This window comes from Salvelinus namaycush, chromosome 3 (assembly GCF_016432855.1).
Source record: "Salvelinus namaycush isolate Seneca chromosome 3, SaNama_1.0, whole genome shotgun sequence".
In the NCBI taxonomy this organism is placed as follows: Eukaryota; Metazoa; Chordata; class Actinopteri; order Salmoniformes; family Salmonidae; genus Salvelinus; species Salvelinus namaycush.
In genome coordinates, this window is record NC_052309.1 from 75,741,237 (window position 1) to 75,756,201 (window position 14,965).

Consider the following 14,965-nt stretch of genomic DNA (forward strand, 5'->3'; position numbering starts at 1 on the left):
AGCAACTTACCCGAAAAAGCAACACTGCTGACCCTCCTCTCAGGAAACCACGTGGTAGTTCTATACATGTGGATGTTAGCATCATGAACAGATTTCACTGAATTATTTTCCCGATAAATATTATCCAGTTCACAAGTAATCATGTCAGGCAATTCGGATTTCAAGATTAATTCAAACTTTGCAGAGAAATATGACAAATATAGACAAAAAGAAGAGTTACAAAGGCGTAAGTGTGACTTCCCAAGCTTGTTAGCTAGCAAGCCAGCCGTTTAGCTCATGTTAGCTAAAGTTATCCTTTTCAACTTGCTTGCTAACTTTTGATCCCATTCTCACTTGAAATTAATCTTATTCTGTAATTTATTTAACTTACATAATAATACGATCAGAAGTTAACTTAGCCATCATTACATTTTTGGTTATAACTAGGTAGCTAGCATGTCGAGCTAGATAGCAATTTAGTTCTGACTTGTTTTCCTGGCGGAATGCTTGCAGCACATTGAATGGCTTGTCATGTTCATTATTGCTTTATTTCAGTGAAAGACAAATATGGCGACCAAGCTGACGAGAGTGAGTCTGGTTCAGAGTCAGATGATGATAGCGAGGTGGTAAGTACTATTACTGTATATACATTTGGCTAGTTATATAGTTTCAAGTTCACAATGCCAACACTGCCATGGTGTTCTGTTTATCGTTTGTCAGTGTTTTTGGCCCTACCTTTGTGTCCTTGACCTGTATATTTGTAATTTCAATGCAGACTAATGTGTGTCTTCTTAGGAACTTGACCCCAAAGTTGAAAGGGACTTCTACAGAACATTGTCTCTGCTGAAGAAGAAAGATCCTAAGATCTATCAGACTGATGCAACGTTCTACACAGTGGAAGGTATTGTTGTTGTTGCTGCAACTGATTACGGTATGACACTTTGATTCTGTGTTGCTTGTTTGTTTAAGAGGTGTCTTTCACCACCCAACTTTTCATTCTTAATCAGATGCATCCATTGGGGATGATGCCCAGCCTTCAACTTCAAAGAAAACCACAGAGAAGCCAATGTATCTGAAAGACTATGAGCGAAAAGTTATCTTGGAAAGGGGAGGGTGAGTGAGCTGCAGTGTTCCTACTGTGCATATCTTTGTATCTCATTTGGGGCAAATGGTTTGACAATAACAATTTGTCTCGTTCCCAGTAAATATGAGGATGATGATGACGAGGAGAGTGATGATGAAGAGGCTGCAAAGAGGAGAGAGGCATGTTATGATACATTGTATGTAATGACACATTTACATGGAGGTATGTCATGAGAAGTCATGTATTGTTTACCTTTGCTTTCTTTGACAGAGAGCTGCATCTCCAAGTTACATCCAGGAGCAGAGAGAATTGAAAGAGAGGTAAGGGTTAAATTCTCTCATAATCACTGTGTCCTTTGCCCTAAAGAACATGGTGTATTTACACTTATAAATAAACTCTTGTTTTCTGTCTTTTATAACTGTCTCTGGAACATAAACACTGTGTCATGCTTCCACCAGCTTCCGTAAATTCATACAGGACAGTGATGAGGAAGGCAGTGAAGAGGACTTTCAGCTGCTGAAGAGGAGGAGCAAAACACAGGAAGAGAAGGTCAGTGGGAACTGGTGCCTGACTTTGTCTTATCTTACAGTATAAAGCACTGCAGAGAGAAACATTCTATTCCTCTAACCTGTTATATTTCTACCCAACAGGATAAAGAGGAAGAGGATTATGTGGACTGGCTGAAAGGCCAGGCAGAGCTGGGGGTCCTAGAAGAGGTGCAGGACATGGTGAGTGATGGAGAAACTGTTGGAATAGAGGGCAAGAGAGCGATATGTAATGACCTGCTGTGACTGAAATATGTGCTGTGTGTTGAGACAGAAATACCTGAGGGACTATTGGAACGACCCAGAGCTGGATGAGGAGGAGTGTTTCCTTAGGGATTTTGTCCTGAATAAGGGCTACATGGAGAAAGATGACGTGGACAGGTAACAGTTATTTACACAAGTTATTTTATGTGTCTACACATATGTTTTGTCCATGTATGCTTTCAATTGTAATCGTATAGCAGTGCTCATCACCACTCTGACTGTGTACTAATCTGCCATGGCTGTGTGCAGGATTCCCAGCTATGACGAGGTGGTGAATGATGACGTGGAGGACTCAGAAGAGGATGGGGAGTCATTCTTGGAGCGCCAGGAGGACTTTGAAAGACACTACAACTTCCGCTTTGAGGAGCCTGATGCCCAGAAGGTGGACTTTCCCGTCTGTCTCTACATGCACATGTCTGTTTGTATGGTGTAGTGTATGTATATTGGTGTCATATAGTTGCCTATTGTTCCTTACAGATCAAGACTTACCCCCGTACCATTGCCACCTCTGTCCGCTCCAAAGACGAGCGCAGGAAGCTCAAAAGGGAGGAAGTGAAGGATAGGAAGAAAAGGGTCAGTAGACTCTCTTTTAGTTAATCTTATACATCACTCCATCCCTTCCTCATTTCTCTCACTCTCCCATCGAACCGACCTGTCACTCTTCTGGCCCATGCAGGAGAAGGAGCAGAAGCATGAGCAGCTGAAGCAGCTGAAGAACCTGAAGCGTAATGAGATCATGCAGAAGCTGCGGCGGCTGCAGGAGCTGACAGGCAACGAGCAGCTGGCCTCCAGTCAGGTGGACCTGGAGGGAGACTTTGACCCCCAGCAGCATGACCAGCTCATGCAGGTGACCACTCACACACCTCAAGAAGAGAAACAGATTGTAAATAAAAAGACACTCCTCTTATTGTCTCTCCCTGTATTTTTTTCTTTTTCCAGAAATTCTTTGGTGATGAATATTATGGAGAGGAAGGGGGGGAGAAGCCCCAGTTTGAAGTTGAAGAGCTAGAGGGTGGTAAGTCCCTCGTTGCTGATTTTATTATCTCAAGTAGAATTTAATACTTTAGAATCGGTGGCATTGTAATAAGGTAGCTTTCTCTGTCCTGCAGAACACTGGGACACATGGACAGGAGAGGGTGGAGAAAAGGAATATGGTGGTGAAGAAGAGGAGCATGAAGGAGAAGAGTATGACCAGCCAAACTGTGAAGATCCAGATTTTATTGTGAGTTCCTCTAATATGATCATCACTTCAGCATTGCCTGCAGACCTTCAGAAACACGTTTAGTGGAGGCTAGTCAGAAATAAAGGTCTCGTTGATGTTGGCGATAGTCAGGCCTTTGAGATTGTATGTGACTCACTCATCTGAACTCTCACTTGACCAGATGGATGCAGACTATGATCCCAGTCAGCCAAGCACCTCCAAGAAGCAGAAGAAAAAGGAGAAGATGAAGGTGGATGCCCCGCTGATGGGAAAGAAGAGAAAGAAGTCTCATTTTGCTGAGGTCATTACCCAAAACAAGCCTGTGTTTGACCCCCGTAAGTCTCAGGAGGTTCAGCGCCATGAATCTTGGGTTATTTTCCATAACCTTTTAGATTCTGTTCGATGTACTATAGATATTGAGACTGAATGCTCTTTCATGCATCCATCGTTTATATGTGTTTCAGAGGAGAAGTCCTTTGAGCAGTACCTGGACGAGTACTATAAGCTGGACTATGAGGACATCATAGACGACATCCCCTGCAGGTTTCGCTACAGGCAAGTCCTGGCCAATGACTTTGGCTTGTCCACTGACGAGGTGAGACTGGGAGCTCTAGTTCCTACTAGGTTGTCTCAGGGTTGGGGTCAATTCAGGAAGTACACTAAAATTCAAATTCTTTCCCATGCTTTTCAATTAGAAAATATTGGAGTTTGGTTAACTTTTTTAGTTGTCTGGAATTGAAATATAATTGACCCCCCCAACCCTGGGTTGTGCTATAGTGTTGTACTGTACAGACCCTGAGTCCTGCACTGATGAGCTGAGATGTGGCTGACCTGGTATTGCCACCCTCCGGGGACGGCTCTGACCAGGGCATGACTTCAGTTAATCTTCTCTCTGAGCAGACGAGGATGAGGAGACAGAATGATAGTGCATACAAGCATTTCTCTTTCTGAGTTATCAACTTGCTTGGAGCCTTATCTGCACAAATTAGGTTTAAAGTCATTTCTGTGGATTTAGCTTCTATGTTTAAAGTGGCTGTATGAATATGTTACTATTACAGAAAGTAACTTGTTCTTCCCTCAGATCCTGGGAGCAGATGAGAAAGAGCTGAACCGCTGGGCCTCGCTAAAGAAGACCTGCATGTTCAGGTACTGAACCTGGTCTCAAAACAGTAGGCATTTACTAATCAGCTACTAATGGGGAAAATGGCCTTTCAGATTTTTCCTTTTCTATTTTTTTCTTCAATCTCTTTTTCAGGTCTGACAAGGAAGAGATGAGTGATTTGCAGAACTACAAAATCAAAGGACAAAATGTGAAGAAAAAGATAGAAGTCTTGAACTCTTTCTATGCTGAGTGAGTATTCTACCATATGCAGATTTAGAGAACATATTCTGCCAGAAAACTGAATTATCATCATTGACCAATTTGTGCACATATTTCCTTGCAGGGAGGACAAAGCAGAGGGCAAGACCAAAGTGGGTAAGAAGAGAAGAGACAGGATGAAGAATGCAGAGAAGGATGACAAGGATCTGGAGGATGATGATGAGGCTGGACCCAGTCAGGAAAGCTCTGCATTGGACTCTGGTGAGGGGATGGTAGTCCAGGCACTGAGAGAGGCAGGAGACCAGGAAGAGGAGTTCCTGGTACCCAAATCCAAGAAGTTGAAACTGGAGCAGGAAACAGTTGCTACCACTCAGGAGACTGCCAACACAAGGACTGAAAGGCCAAAATTGCCCAAGAAGAAAAACAGGCACCCAGGAAGCCGCCTCATGTCGGGGAAGGGGCCCTTCAGGGTGAAAATGGGTGGGCGAGAGTTCAGCGGACAGAGACTGAAGGCCTATGGACTGAATCCCAAGAGACTGCACTTCAGGCAGCTTGGCAGGCAGAAACGAAAGGCTCAAGAGAAGACTGAGAAGCAACGGATCAAGGAGTGAGGGAGAGAACGGCACCATCATGATTTATTTCCCCTTATATTTTTGTGGTTTGCGGAGAATGGTTGGTAAAGTGACAAGCTGCACAATATAAATGGACCAGAGAACAGTATGGTTCCTAATAAATCAAAGTTGAATGAGCTTACAATAGCATTGGCACTGATAGTTGCCATTCCTGCTATTTTTCTGAGGGCCGCTTAGAATTGTATATTTTGTATTTTATTCCTGAAAACTCAGATCAGCTTGAACAACTTGGAAAATGGTTCCCTAAAATGTACAAATTTTGTCCAGAAATAACCTCTGGAGGTACAGTGAGTCTACCTATCTCACCGCACAACCGCAGTTCCATCGAAGAGAGTATGTATACTATAAATCATTGGTTCCCAACCAGGGGTACTTGGCCTATCCACGGGGTATTTGAGAATAGACCATAGGCTTACTGGTAAAATGCACACGAGGGGGTATTCCGGGCAGTGCAAAATTCAGTTGGTGGCACAGTAATCGAAAACGGTTGGGAACCACTGCCTTACATTGTTCGTCTAACGAAAATTAAACTCCGTGGGTCCATCAGGTTCCATTGCACGATTTATTTTACACAATCTCATGACATTGTCACCCCCATGTGTATCTAGCCAATCACAACGCTGGATATTTTTGGCGCTTTCTATTTGATATTTTCAATTGTAGGCATCTACTTATTGTGTATGTGAATAAATACTTTACATTTGTCCTGTAATTTAGTTTTTTTGTTTAGAATCAAAAATTCTGTCAGGCACTTTCGCTGGCACCTCATGTAAGTGCGCGCGTTCGCAGGACAACTTTGAATTACGGAAACGACTGAAGTGAACCAAAACTGTCAGTGAACTGTTTACAATCGGCAAAACACGGCAAGTTAATGCTTGTTGTACAACTTTCTAAACGTATCTAATTAAGATGTTAGTAACAGTAGCTGTCAGAGGGTCTGGGCATTAAAGTTGACTGCTGTTTCCAAACAAGAGCCTCTGCAGCTAACGTTAGTTAGACATAGCATTTGATTTTGTTGACCGTAGGCAGCAAACAATTTTTGTGGCTAGTCTGCTCTAGAACAGGCAGTCATTTATTATCTATTTCTACTCAAATATTCCACAGAAAAGACGTGTCACCATGCTTCAGGACGTTATGGACACGGGAGAGTCGATGGTCAAAATACTGAAAAGCAGCAAAGCTGACGATGAATTAAGAAAAGTGAGAGAAAAACAGCAGTCTTTCTTTGAGCGACACTTGGACACGAAGAAAACCATCACACTGGTGTTAAACGGTAAGGAAAAATAATTAACTTGTAGATCCTATCATATGATAACTTTCTTTCCATGCCTTCAAGATATATAGCCTAATCTTGATCGCCATTGTCCTCAGGTGTAGTTCAGTGTGAGGATGAGGCGAGCCAGAAACTGCTGGACATGGAGGGGCAGAAGATCCAGGCAGAGCGGGAACTGGACAGCCTGGAGCAGGAGCTGCAGCAGTGTACAGCAAGGAGCCAGAACATGGACTCAGAACTACAGTATCCTTCACCCAGTCATGCTCTGTCTCTATACAGAACAAGTTCTAAATGTACTGCAACTGGTGCTCTCAAAAGTGCACATGAATGCTGTGTTGCCCAGATAATACATATAGGGAGCAGTCACATTCTACCTTGAGCTTGTCCATTGCTGCAGGCTGACCAGGCTGCCATCCATTGTTGAAAGTATTTTGAGATTTCAGTTTATATGCCATACAGTGAGTATGCAGAGGATCCTCCCGGTGACTAGCGCTGAAGTGTGTTAAAATATGCAACAACACCTTTAAATCAGCTGTTTTCACGAAAGAGAAATCCATGCACACATTAAAAAAAAATATATATATATTTTTTTTTTAACTACATAGATTTGATATACTACCTAAATGTTTTTATCACGTTACACTTATTTTGGGACTCCACCCTTGTAAACGTAATTTGCCTGATGACATACTAGTGGACAAGGATTCTTATTTAATACAAGTGCATTTGTTTCCTCAACTCCGCTCCTCAATTACCTTTGACCTTTTTCAAAATCAGGCAAGGAGAGGTTGGAGTTGAGGAGTAGTAGAGGATGGAGTTGAGGAAACGAGGAGTCGAACAGCACCAATTGAGATTCTCCCCGTGTTGGTTTCCTTGACCTGTTCCTCAGGTTCCTGCAGAGGGAGCTGGAGAGTCTGCGTGACTCGGAGCAGGAGCTGCAGACCCTGCAGCAGGAGGTTGATGATGACACTACAGAGGTCATCCCATCAGCCATGTGAGTAGGACTAACAGCATACTGAAATAATCACTCCCAACACCACACGAGCCCACCACACTAAACCATGATAGTCGGTGAGCATTGATCTCACATCATGAACAGCATGGTGCAACTTGACAAACTGTTCATTCTGCAGATACGTGGCCCAGTTGTACCACAAGGTGACCAAGATCAAGTGGGAGTATGACACGGAGCCACACATTCTGAGAGGAGGTATTTGTCACTGCATAACTGTTTTTCCATCAGAGAGTCACAAATGTGGAATTCTTGTTTAATGGCTGGCTGATGTGGGTTTTGGTTGCGTTTAACTAAAGTTTGAGTGTACTTTAATCCCTTTCAGTTCACTATGGAGCTGACCTGGCCACACCAATCAACATAGACACCTCTGTGCGGTCTCGGTGTTCAGTCAGTGATGAGCTGTGGAACTTTGTCAGCACTGAATGGTAGAAGAGATCAAAGTAAAGTTGCCATATCTGTCCAGTAGTTGTTTGTCCTGTAGTTGGATTGTCTGTGGTGTTTGTGTTGTGTGTTGTAATACATTTATTTTAAACTAAGATTGTATTCCTATTGTTGGTATTGCCTTCCATGACATTTTGTTATATTGAATAAAGCAGTTTTTCTAAACATCACATTTCCTAGAATACTTATTTGGGTAGTAACCTATAACCCTAGCTTTTATTTGTATCTACTTTCACCATAGTCAATATGATTTTTATAAAGGCTATTTTCTCCCAATAGGTGTCATTGCAAGCCCACTGCTTTTTGATACAGTACTGAAATTACTGTATTGAAAAGTTGGGTGCTGCTCACCTTTTTTAATGCAATAAATGTCCAATTTGAAGGTGTGCTTATGCAACAGACAGTATTCTGGACTGAATTGCAGCAATAAAAAATAATAATTTGCAAAGTTTGAGAGTTTCTGGAATGGTAACTGTTATTCATGGTAAATGCTATTCCTGCATGGGCTTTCCATGTCTAAAGCAAGGAGGATGCGCAATTGGCTAGTGTTTCTGAGATTTTGGTTGAATAAAAAGATAATTGTAACTGCTGCAGTAATAATGTGTTGCTGTTAGTTGTCAACCCATTGAATTTTCCTAATGAACATCTGTTAGCCTAAAAGCCCAAGGGATAAAATAATTGGCAGGGCAGAAAGCCTGACATGAGTTATTGTGGAGATGATTTCATTTTAGAGCAACTGTATTTATTAAATTTGTGGCCAGCCCAAACTTGACCCACTTGCAAAAGTCCAAGTTGACAAAGTGAGTTCAACCATTTATGGTTGAGAGGACTTGTTTCTAGTTTTGAATGGAAAAGGGCAGTTTTTTGCTCACACACAATTTATGCAAATCTTACCATTAATCTTCATTGCACGTCCCACACGTTTTGTAAATTAGTAATTTTATTGCCGATGCTTAGGTAGGTTTCTGCCAGTGTAGCATGTGGTGAGTAGTTGATTTGGTACAGGGCGGGGGACAGGTTTCGTTTGGATCTCAACTCGTGTAACCTCGTCAGCTGGTGGTTTCTTGTTGATAATCTTACTGGAAACGGGGCGTCAAGTCTATTGTCCCCAATGACTGCTGCCTTCTCTCTGTGTTACCACAAGCGCATGCCTTCTTCTTGGGTGGTTGCTTGTGGTATGGATTTGGTGCACTGTGGGTCATGTTGGGGGTTTGTCGTGTGTGCTTGTGTGTTTTATTCAATAACTTCAGCATCAATCAGACATTTACATTTTATTGTGATATACAGTACATTGTTTCTTTGGCATCTGTCTCTGCTCTATCGTGGGAAACTACACCTTGGTGTATATGTATATTTTGTAGACTGTTCCATCTTCTAAAATTAATTAAGTTGACATATGCTTATCAGTGTTTATGCACTTTTCAGTGTTGAAGTATATGGTATGTGGTGACTATAGGTCAAAGCCTTTTATAGCTGGTGGATGATGGGAGTGTTAGCTTCCTGTGAAAGATCTGAAACATCGCTCTCACCACATTGACACTAGCACTTTCATATTCTCACACATGAGGCCTCTGGCTTCACAAAGATTTGGTGAGAGGAAATAACTAGAATAAATGTTATTTGTATGGATGTTTATTCTGCAAAACAATGTCCAAAAATACTGTTTTTGGAGATGTTGTTTACATACATTTATTTATCGTTTGAATGTACATATAAAACATTGGCAGTGGCCTCATAAATTAAGTTTAGTTTAAAATACAGAAACTATAGTTCATTTTATTTACACAATATACCGTATAGTACAGTAAGATAAATTCTTTTTTTTCATTTGTACATTTATATACAATGTGAAAGATTTGAATTGCTTGCTTTCAAACATCACTGCTGTCACAATGGAACTTCATACATGGAACCCCAAGCATTTGTGGTTTGTTTTTGACAAGTTTCTATTAATTAACCACTGTTTACAGAAGATAGACATAACACTTCATTGCATGAGAGGGATATTCTCCAGCTTGTACAGGAAAGTTCTGAAGGCTATTGTTTTTGTGAACAGGCTGTGTTCAGTATGATTTCCATACTTTGAGTCCACAAAACCAGAGCCGTCAATAAGCCTAATCTGTCCTTTTAATTGCTCTCAATCATGTCTGCTGCTACGTGTGTTTTAGAGACCTCCAAAGATGTGCAAACCAGAAGAGGCATCAACGTGAAATTATCTGTGTTTCTAAGCCACCAAGCCTCTAATGTTGGTCTGGGAACCTCTACCCAGAATTCCAGCTGACGTGAGATCAGATGACAAAAATGACATGGTTCTGGCAGCAGTTTTGGGTGTGGATGCTTCATGTTTTAACTACATGTCATTATGTTTGTATTATGTATTTTCTCTACAGGGGATATAAGGATGAGCCCTAGCATGACTCAAATGTATACTTTAATTATGTATATGACTCAAAATAATATCTACTGAATGTGTTTTCAATGTTTGTATAATAAAAATACATGAATAACGTTAATTTCACAGGTGCTGGTTGAGTGGTTCTCTTTAACTACCGGTAAATGGTGAATTCAAAATACTGCTACAAACATGAATCCATTCCTTCAGGAGGGTTTTTCTATTCTGCAGTTTGGATTATGGAAGATTGTTAACGTATGAAATATATACTGTATCTCAGCATACGAGAAAAGGAATTTCACAGTATGAGAACAGCATATTAATCCGTTTAATGCTTCGCGCCGAAGAGTAAAAACCAACAAGGTATTTATTTCTCTAACACTGTGACTGAGGTTTGACTTCCTAACAATAGACCGACCAGTCTTTAAGTGGAAACCTCCAGCTTATCTGTCTAGGAAGAAAATGCCAGACCAGCGGAGGAAGGCAAAACATAGGACAATGGTGGGTTCCGCTGACGTTCTCTACCATTGAGGTGAGAGGAAGAGTATTACTTCCTCCTTGCTTGTAGTTCCATTTACAACCCATACGTAACATGTAGTAGTCTCACAGCTGTAAGATGGTGCCGAAGAGTGGTCCAGTCAAGGGGGTATCCAGAACTCTGCTCTTACTGTAATTGGACAATTATCCATTATTACTGCTGAGTCACATTGGGCCGTCATGGACAAGTCATGTCTTTGACATCCTGGGGTAGATGGCTTTAATAGTGGAAGGGGTGAAGTTGGCAGAGGAGACTGTGATCTCCAGGCCCTCCAGCCTATGGGAGGGCGCCTCAGTCTTACTGGTACTGCACTCTAGGAAGGGCACACCTATCTTCTTCACCTGGCCATCCTTGGTGAGGAGGCAGCGTTGACACAGCAGCCTCAGGATGGCCCTCCTCATGTCCTTACTGGTCAGTGTATAGATGATGGGATTGAGGAGCGAGTTGAACATGGCGATGCCCAGGAAGTAGTCCGCCTTGAAGAGCACCTGGCAGCTCCGTGCCGGGCAGCAGAAGTCCAGCAGGAGGAGGATGAAGAGAGGCAGCCAGCAGACGATGAAGACGCCCAGCACGATGGTGACAGTCTTCAGCAGGGCCATGTACTTCTGGGACTTGCGGGCCAGGCCTTTGCGCTGCGGGCCAGAGCCCAGGTGCTTTGTGTTGGACTTGACAGTGTGGAAAATGCGCACATAAAGCACCACGATGGCCAGCAGCACAGCGGTGAACACGGTGATGAAGAAGAGGATGTAGCTTTTGGCGAAGAGCGGCAGGACGGTGGAGCACTGGTCCAGACGGCCCATACAGTTCCAGCCCAGGACGGGCAGCACCCCCAGGAACACTGACAGAACCCAGCTGGCCCCGATCAGGGCAAACATCCGGCCTCGCTTGGCCCCCTGGTAGGGCTTCATCCTCACCATGGTGACGTGGCGCTCAATGGCGATGGCCAGGAGGCTGATGACGGAGGCGGCCAGCGTTATGAAGACCCCCCCCTCCCTCAGGAACCACAGCACAGGGGTCATATTTAACGTGTTGGCCCCTGAAGTCACAATGTTCACCATGTAGGTGAAGCCTGCTAGCAGGTCTGAGAGTGTTAGGCTGCCTAACAGATAGTACATGGGCAGATGGAATTTTTTATTCCTCCAGATAGCTAACAGCACCACAGCATTCTCCAGCACTATGAGCAAGCAGATCAGCAGGAAGGCTATGGCCTCTGGCTTTAGTCCATCCTTGTACTTGTTCTCCTTCAGTTTGCCTGTGTAGTTGTAGTGTTCTCTGATGACAGCATTGCTCTGGTACTCGTGGAACATCCGGAGCAGGTACCCTGCCGAGGGGGTCATGGGAACCACAGTGGGGGCAGCAACAGCAGCGTAAGCGGCATGCGATGCTTCCATTGGTATTCTGGGAATGTTGCTTTCTTTTTAGCTGACAAGATGCTTTCCACTCTGCGTCACATAGTTCTTAAGCAGTCCATAATTCAATATGTTGGAAGTGGGGAATGTACATTCCTTAGGAAATCTATCTTTGAATGTCGTTTCTGACAGATAGATCAGTCCAGTTTTTTGTATTTAGTATTAGAATGGATGGTAATAAGAATGTTCAATGTGATTATCCAAAACCGTGCAATGCCTGGACAATCCACTGGATGGCTCAGACAAGCAAGAAACCTGGAAACAAAATAACAGTATTGATATACAGTATAATAGCCTATTTATCTGTAACAACACACACATGTAAAGAAAAGGGGGGGGGGGGCGTACATTCCTCATTAATCTTGTAATTAACAGTACCTGTCTTCATTCAAATTCTAATAGAATGTTTTTGAGTATGAAACTGGCAAAGACTTTACTCCACAGGTGCCTTACAAATGAGAAATTACCAAGCTAAGGCGCCATTAAAAATACATAATAACAGAATTCCCAATATTAGTGTTTTGTCCTGGAGAAACTTGGCCTATTATGTCACTAATTCATATTCATCTTTAGCATATTTATCTTTGTCTTCAAGCTCAGTTTTATTTTGGGGGGCAAAACTGTCATTCTGCCTGTCAACTTTGATTAATTTTCTCGATGCACACATGAACAGAAATGTAGGCACACTCACATATACACATATACTTACACTGACACCCCAACACACACACAAACACTTTTTGTATGCACTAAATCTCCTGCACTGACTCTATACACACACACACTGGACTCTACAATCACACATACTTACACTAACACCTCAAAACACACACACACACACACAATACATATGTCCACACACATAAAACGCACACACATGCATACTGACGCCACACACACTCTCTCTCTCTCTCTCTCTCTCTCACACACACACACACACACACACACACACACACACACACACACACACACACACACACACACACACACACACACACACACACACACACACACACACACACACACACACACACACGCTACTGTCTATTTACTGTCTATTATCTATCCTGTTGTCCAGTCACTTTACCCATACCTATATATACACAGCTACGTCAATTACCTCGTACCCCTGCAAATCAACTCCGTACAGGTACTCCCTGTATAGCCATGTTATTTTCACTCGTTATTGTTATTCGTTGTGCACTGTGTATTTATTCCTTGTCCCACTATTTTTATTTTTATTTTTTTAATCTTTAACTCTGCATTTTTGGAAAAGGACCCGTCTGTAAGCATTTTAGTGTTAGTCTACACCTGTTGTTTACAAGCATGTGCAAATACAATTGTATTAAATTGTATTTGAGGCACTGTTGCCTATCTGTTTGAAACATAGCATATGATAAAACACTACTTCAAAATTATTATGGACTGGGTATGCAAATGTATGAATTAAGTTACGTTTTTTAAACAATTATTAGTTATTCAAGTTTTTTATTATTTCAGAAAAATAACAAGACAACACTGAAATCTGTTGTTTTCATCAACTTATCAGTGGGCAAGTATAGGCTACAGGCTTGTATCAAAATTGTGAAGGTAAATATCTGGATTTTCCACAACATTGCTGAATTTCTCAAATATAAGACAAATAAACCTGTCCTTGTTTTAGCCTAATTTGCCATCAAATTATAGAATTTCGATCAACTGTCTAAAACACCATAATATCTGTTGAATATATAAATACCAAACAAGTATCATTAAAATATCTATAAATCCGAAGAATACCCCGTACAAATATAAGTAGGCTATTACACAAATATAACTACAAAGACCTACCTTTTAAAAGTTTCACTTTGCCTGAGAACGTGTTCTTATTTAGCGCAGTTGTCTTGCGTTGAATACCGTACGCTCTGACTGATGATCAGACGTGACAGATGGTGATAAGAGAAAATAGACTGGTGCAGGACTCGACTTGAAGTGGGCTGGGCTGGACTCTGCCCTCCAACGCTCAGGCTTCCTCCCTACCTCTCCTTTAATTGGCTTCTGAAGTCGCAATAACTGAAGGTAAATAAATTGCCCGAGGTGGCTTGGAGATGAAATAGCATTACTCTCTGGTTTACAATTATTGCAGGGATGCAGTGGGAGGCATTTATGATCTGTTTTGGCTACAGGCAGTTGCGCATGCTGTAAGGTTTAAAAGTGCATTCTTTCTAGGTCAATGCCATCTGATATGTTTTTGATCGGTGGTTGTAAAATGGATCACTATACTACTTCCCAAACTGGTCTCAGAGCATTTCATATGATTCTGTACATAAATACATCACACTCCATTTAGTATGATATGTTAAGTTTCGTATGGTATGTATTAGTTTGTGGATGTCCATCATCAATTTCGTATTATAAGTTCCGAATTACAATTTGTATGATATGTTATAAATTGCTAAATGTACAATATGTTACGAATTTGCAAAATATATGATATGTTATGAATTCCAATTTGTTGTGGCTAACGTTAGCTAGGTGGCTAGGAGGCTAATGTTAACCTTAGCTAGTTGACTAATGTTAGCTAGGGGTTAGGGTTAAGGTTAGGTTAAGGGTTAAGGTTAGGGTTAGGGGAAGGGTTAACTAAAAGGGTTAAGGTTAGGGTTAGGGAAGAGTTAGCTAACATTCTAAGTAGTTGCAAAGTAGCTAAAAAGTAGAAAGTAGTTGAAATGTTGCTAATTAACTAAAATGCACAAGTTTTCCGTGATGAGATTTGAACACGCAACATTTGGGTTACTAGACGTTATACACGTTATATGCTCGACCAATCACTGATTCAGTGATTGATTTATTTAAGTTGAAGGCATTCAGTTGTGCAACTGACTAGGTACCCCC

General features: G+C 41.9%; 3 protein-coding genes and 1 non-coding gene across 6 annotated transcripts; 3 read left to right on the forward strand and 1 right to left on the reverse strand.

Moving 5' to 3' along the window:
* Positions 1 to 5,738, forward strand: LOC120038866 (protein KRI1 homolog). The gene is made up of 19 exons (XM_038984453.1): positions 1 to 226; positions 535 to 605; positions 775 to 880; positions 987 to 1,092; positions 1,182 to 1,242; positions 1,334 to 1,383; positions 1,522 to 1,612; positions 1,714 to 1,791; positions 1,883 to 1,989; positions 2,122 to 2,254; positions 2,350 to 2,445; positions 2,549 to 2,719; positions 2,812 to 2,887; positions 2,982 to 3,094; positions 3,255 to 3,408; positions 3,538 to 3,668; positions 4,155 to 4,219; positions 4,329 to 4,424; positions 4,519 to 5,738. The coding sequence occupies exons 1-19, from the start codon at positions 142 to 144 to the stop codon at positions 5,003 to 5,005; spliced, it is 2,277 nt and encodes a 758-aa protein (XP_038840381.1). The 5' UTR covers positions 1 to 141; the 3' UTR covers positions 5,006 to 5,738.
* LOC120045238 lies at positions 3,876 to 3,973 on the forward strand. Its single transcript, XR_005476669.1, has one exon. It is a non-coding gene; the product is annotated as a Z30 small nucleolar RNA (small nucleolar RNA).
* Positions 4,888 to 7,925, forward strand: LOC120038887 (kinetochore protein Spc24-like). Of its 3 annotated transcripts, none has more exons than XM_038984468.1 (6): positions 4,888 to 5,001; positions 6,131 to 6,299; positions 6,398 to 6,542; positions 7,189 to 7,293; positions 7,433 to 7,509; positions 7,637 to 7,925. In XM_038984468.1, the coding sequence occupies exons 2-6, from the start codon at positions 6,146 to 6,148 to the stop codon at positions 7,741 to 7,743; spliced, it is 588 nt and encodes a 195-aa protein (XP_038840396.1). In that variant the 5' UTR covers positions 4,888 to 5,001; positions 6,131 to 6,145; the 3' UTR covers positions 7,744 to 7,925. The 3 variants fall into 3 exon arrangements, with proteins under 3 accessions (XP_038840396.1, XP_038840395.1, XP_038840394.1); XM_038984467.1 differs by lacking the exon at positions 4,888 to 5,001 and adding an exon at positions 5,789 to 5,889; XM_038984466.1 differs by lacking the exon at positions 4,888 to 5,001 and having other exon boundaries at positions 5,870 to 6,299.
* A 1,082-nt stretch (positions 7,926 to 9,007) lies between these two features.
* On the reverse strand, positions 9,008 to 14,020 carry LOC120038875 (sphingosine 1-phosphate receptor 1-like). Its single transcript, XM_038984463.1, has 2 exons — positions 13,925 to 14,020; positions 9,008 to 12,349 (listed from the first exon to the last, which is right to left on the reverse strand). Exon 2 carries the CDS (start codon positions 12,074 to 12,076, stop codon positions 10,874 to 10,876), a length of 1,203 nt encoding a protein of 400 aa, XP_038840391.1. The 5' UTR covers positions 12,077 to 12,349; positions 13,925 to 14,020; the 3' UTR covers positions 9,008 to 10,873.
* Between the last annotated feature and the right edge of the window lie 945 nt (positions 14,021 to 14,965).

Bases quoted from the DNA above. Each gene is read 5' to 3' on its own strand.
- LOC120038875 (XM_038984463.1), bottom strand. From the start codon at position 12,076: ATGGAAGCATCGCATGCCGCTTACGCTGCTGTTGCTGCCCCCACTGTG.
- LOC120038866 (XM_038984453.1), top strand. From the start codon at position 142: ATGTCAGGCAATTCGGATTTCAAGATTAATTCAAACTTTGCAGAGAAA. The intron at 2,720-2,811 runs GTGACCACTCAC...TTCTTTTTCCAG, and splicing joins AGCATGACCAGCTCATGCAG to AAATTCTTTGGTGATGAATA. The intron at 4,425-4,518 runs GTGAGTATTCTA...ATTTCCTTGCAG, and splicing joins TTGAACTCTTTCTATGCTGA to GGAGGACAAAGCAGAGGGCA.
- LOC120038887 (XM_038984468.1), top strand. From the start codon at position 6,146: ATGCTTCAGGACGTTATGGACACGGGAGAGTCGATGGTCAAAATACTG. The intron at 6,543-7,188 runs GTATCCTTCACC...CCTGTTCCTCAG, and splicing joins AACATGGACTCAGAACTACA to GTTCCTGCAGAGGGAGCTGG. The intron at 7,510-7,636 runs GTATTTGTCACT...AATCCCTTTCAG, and splicing joins GCCACACATTCTGAGAGGAG to TTCACTATGGAGCTGACCTG.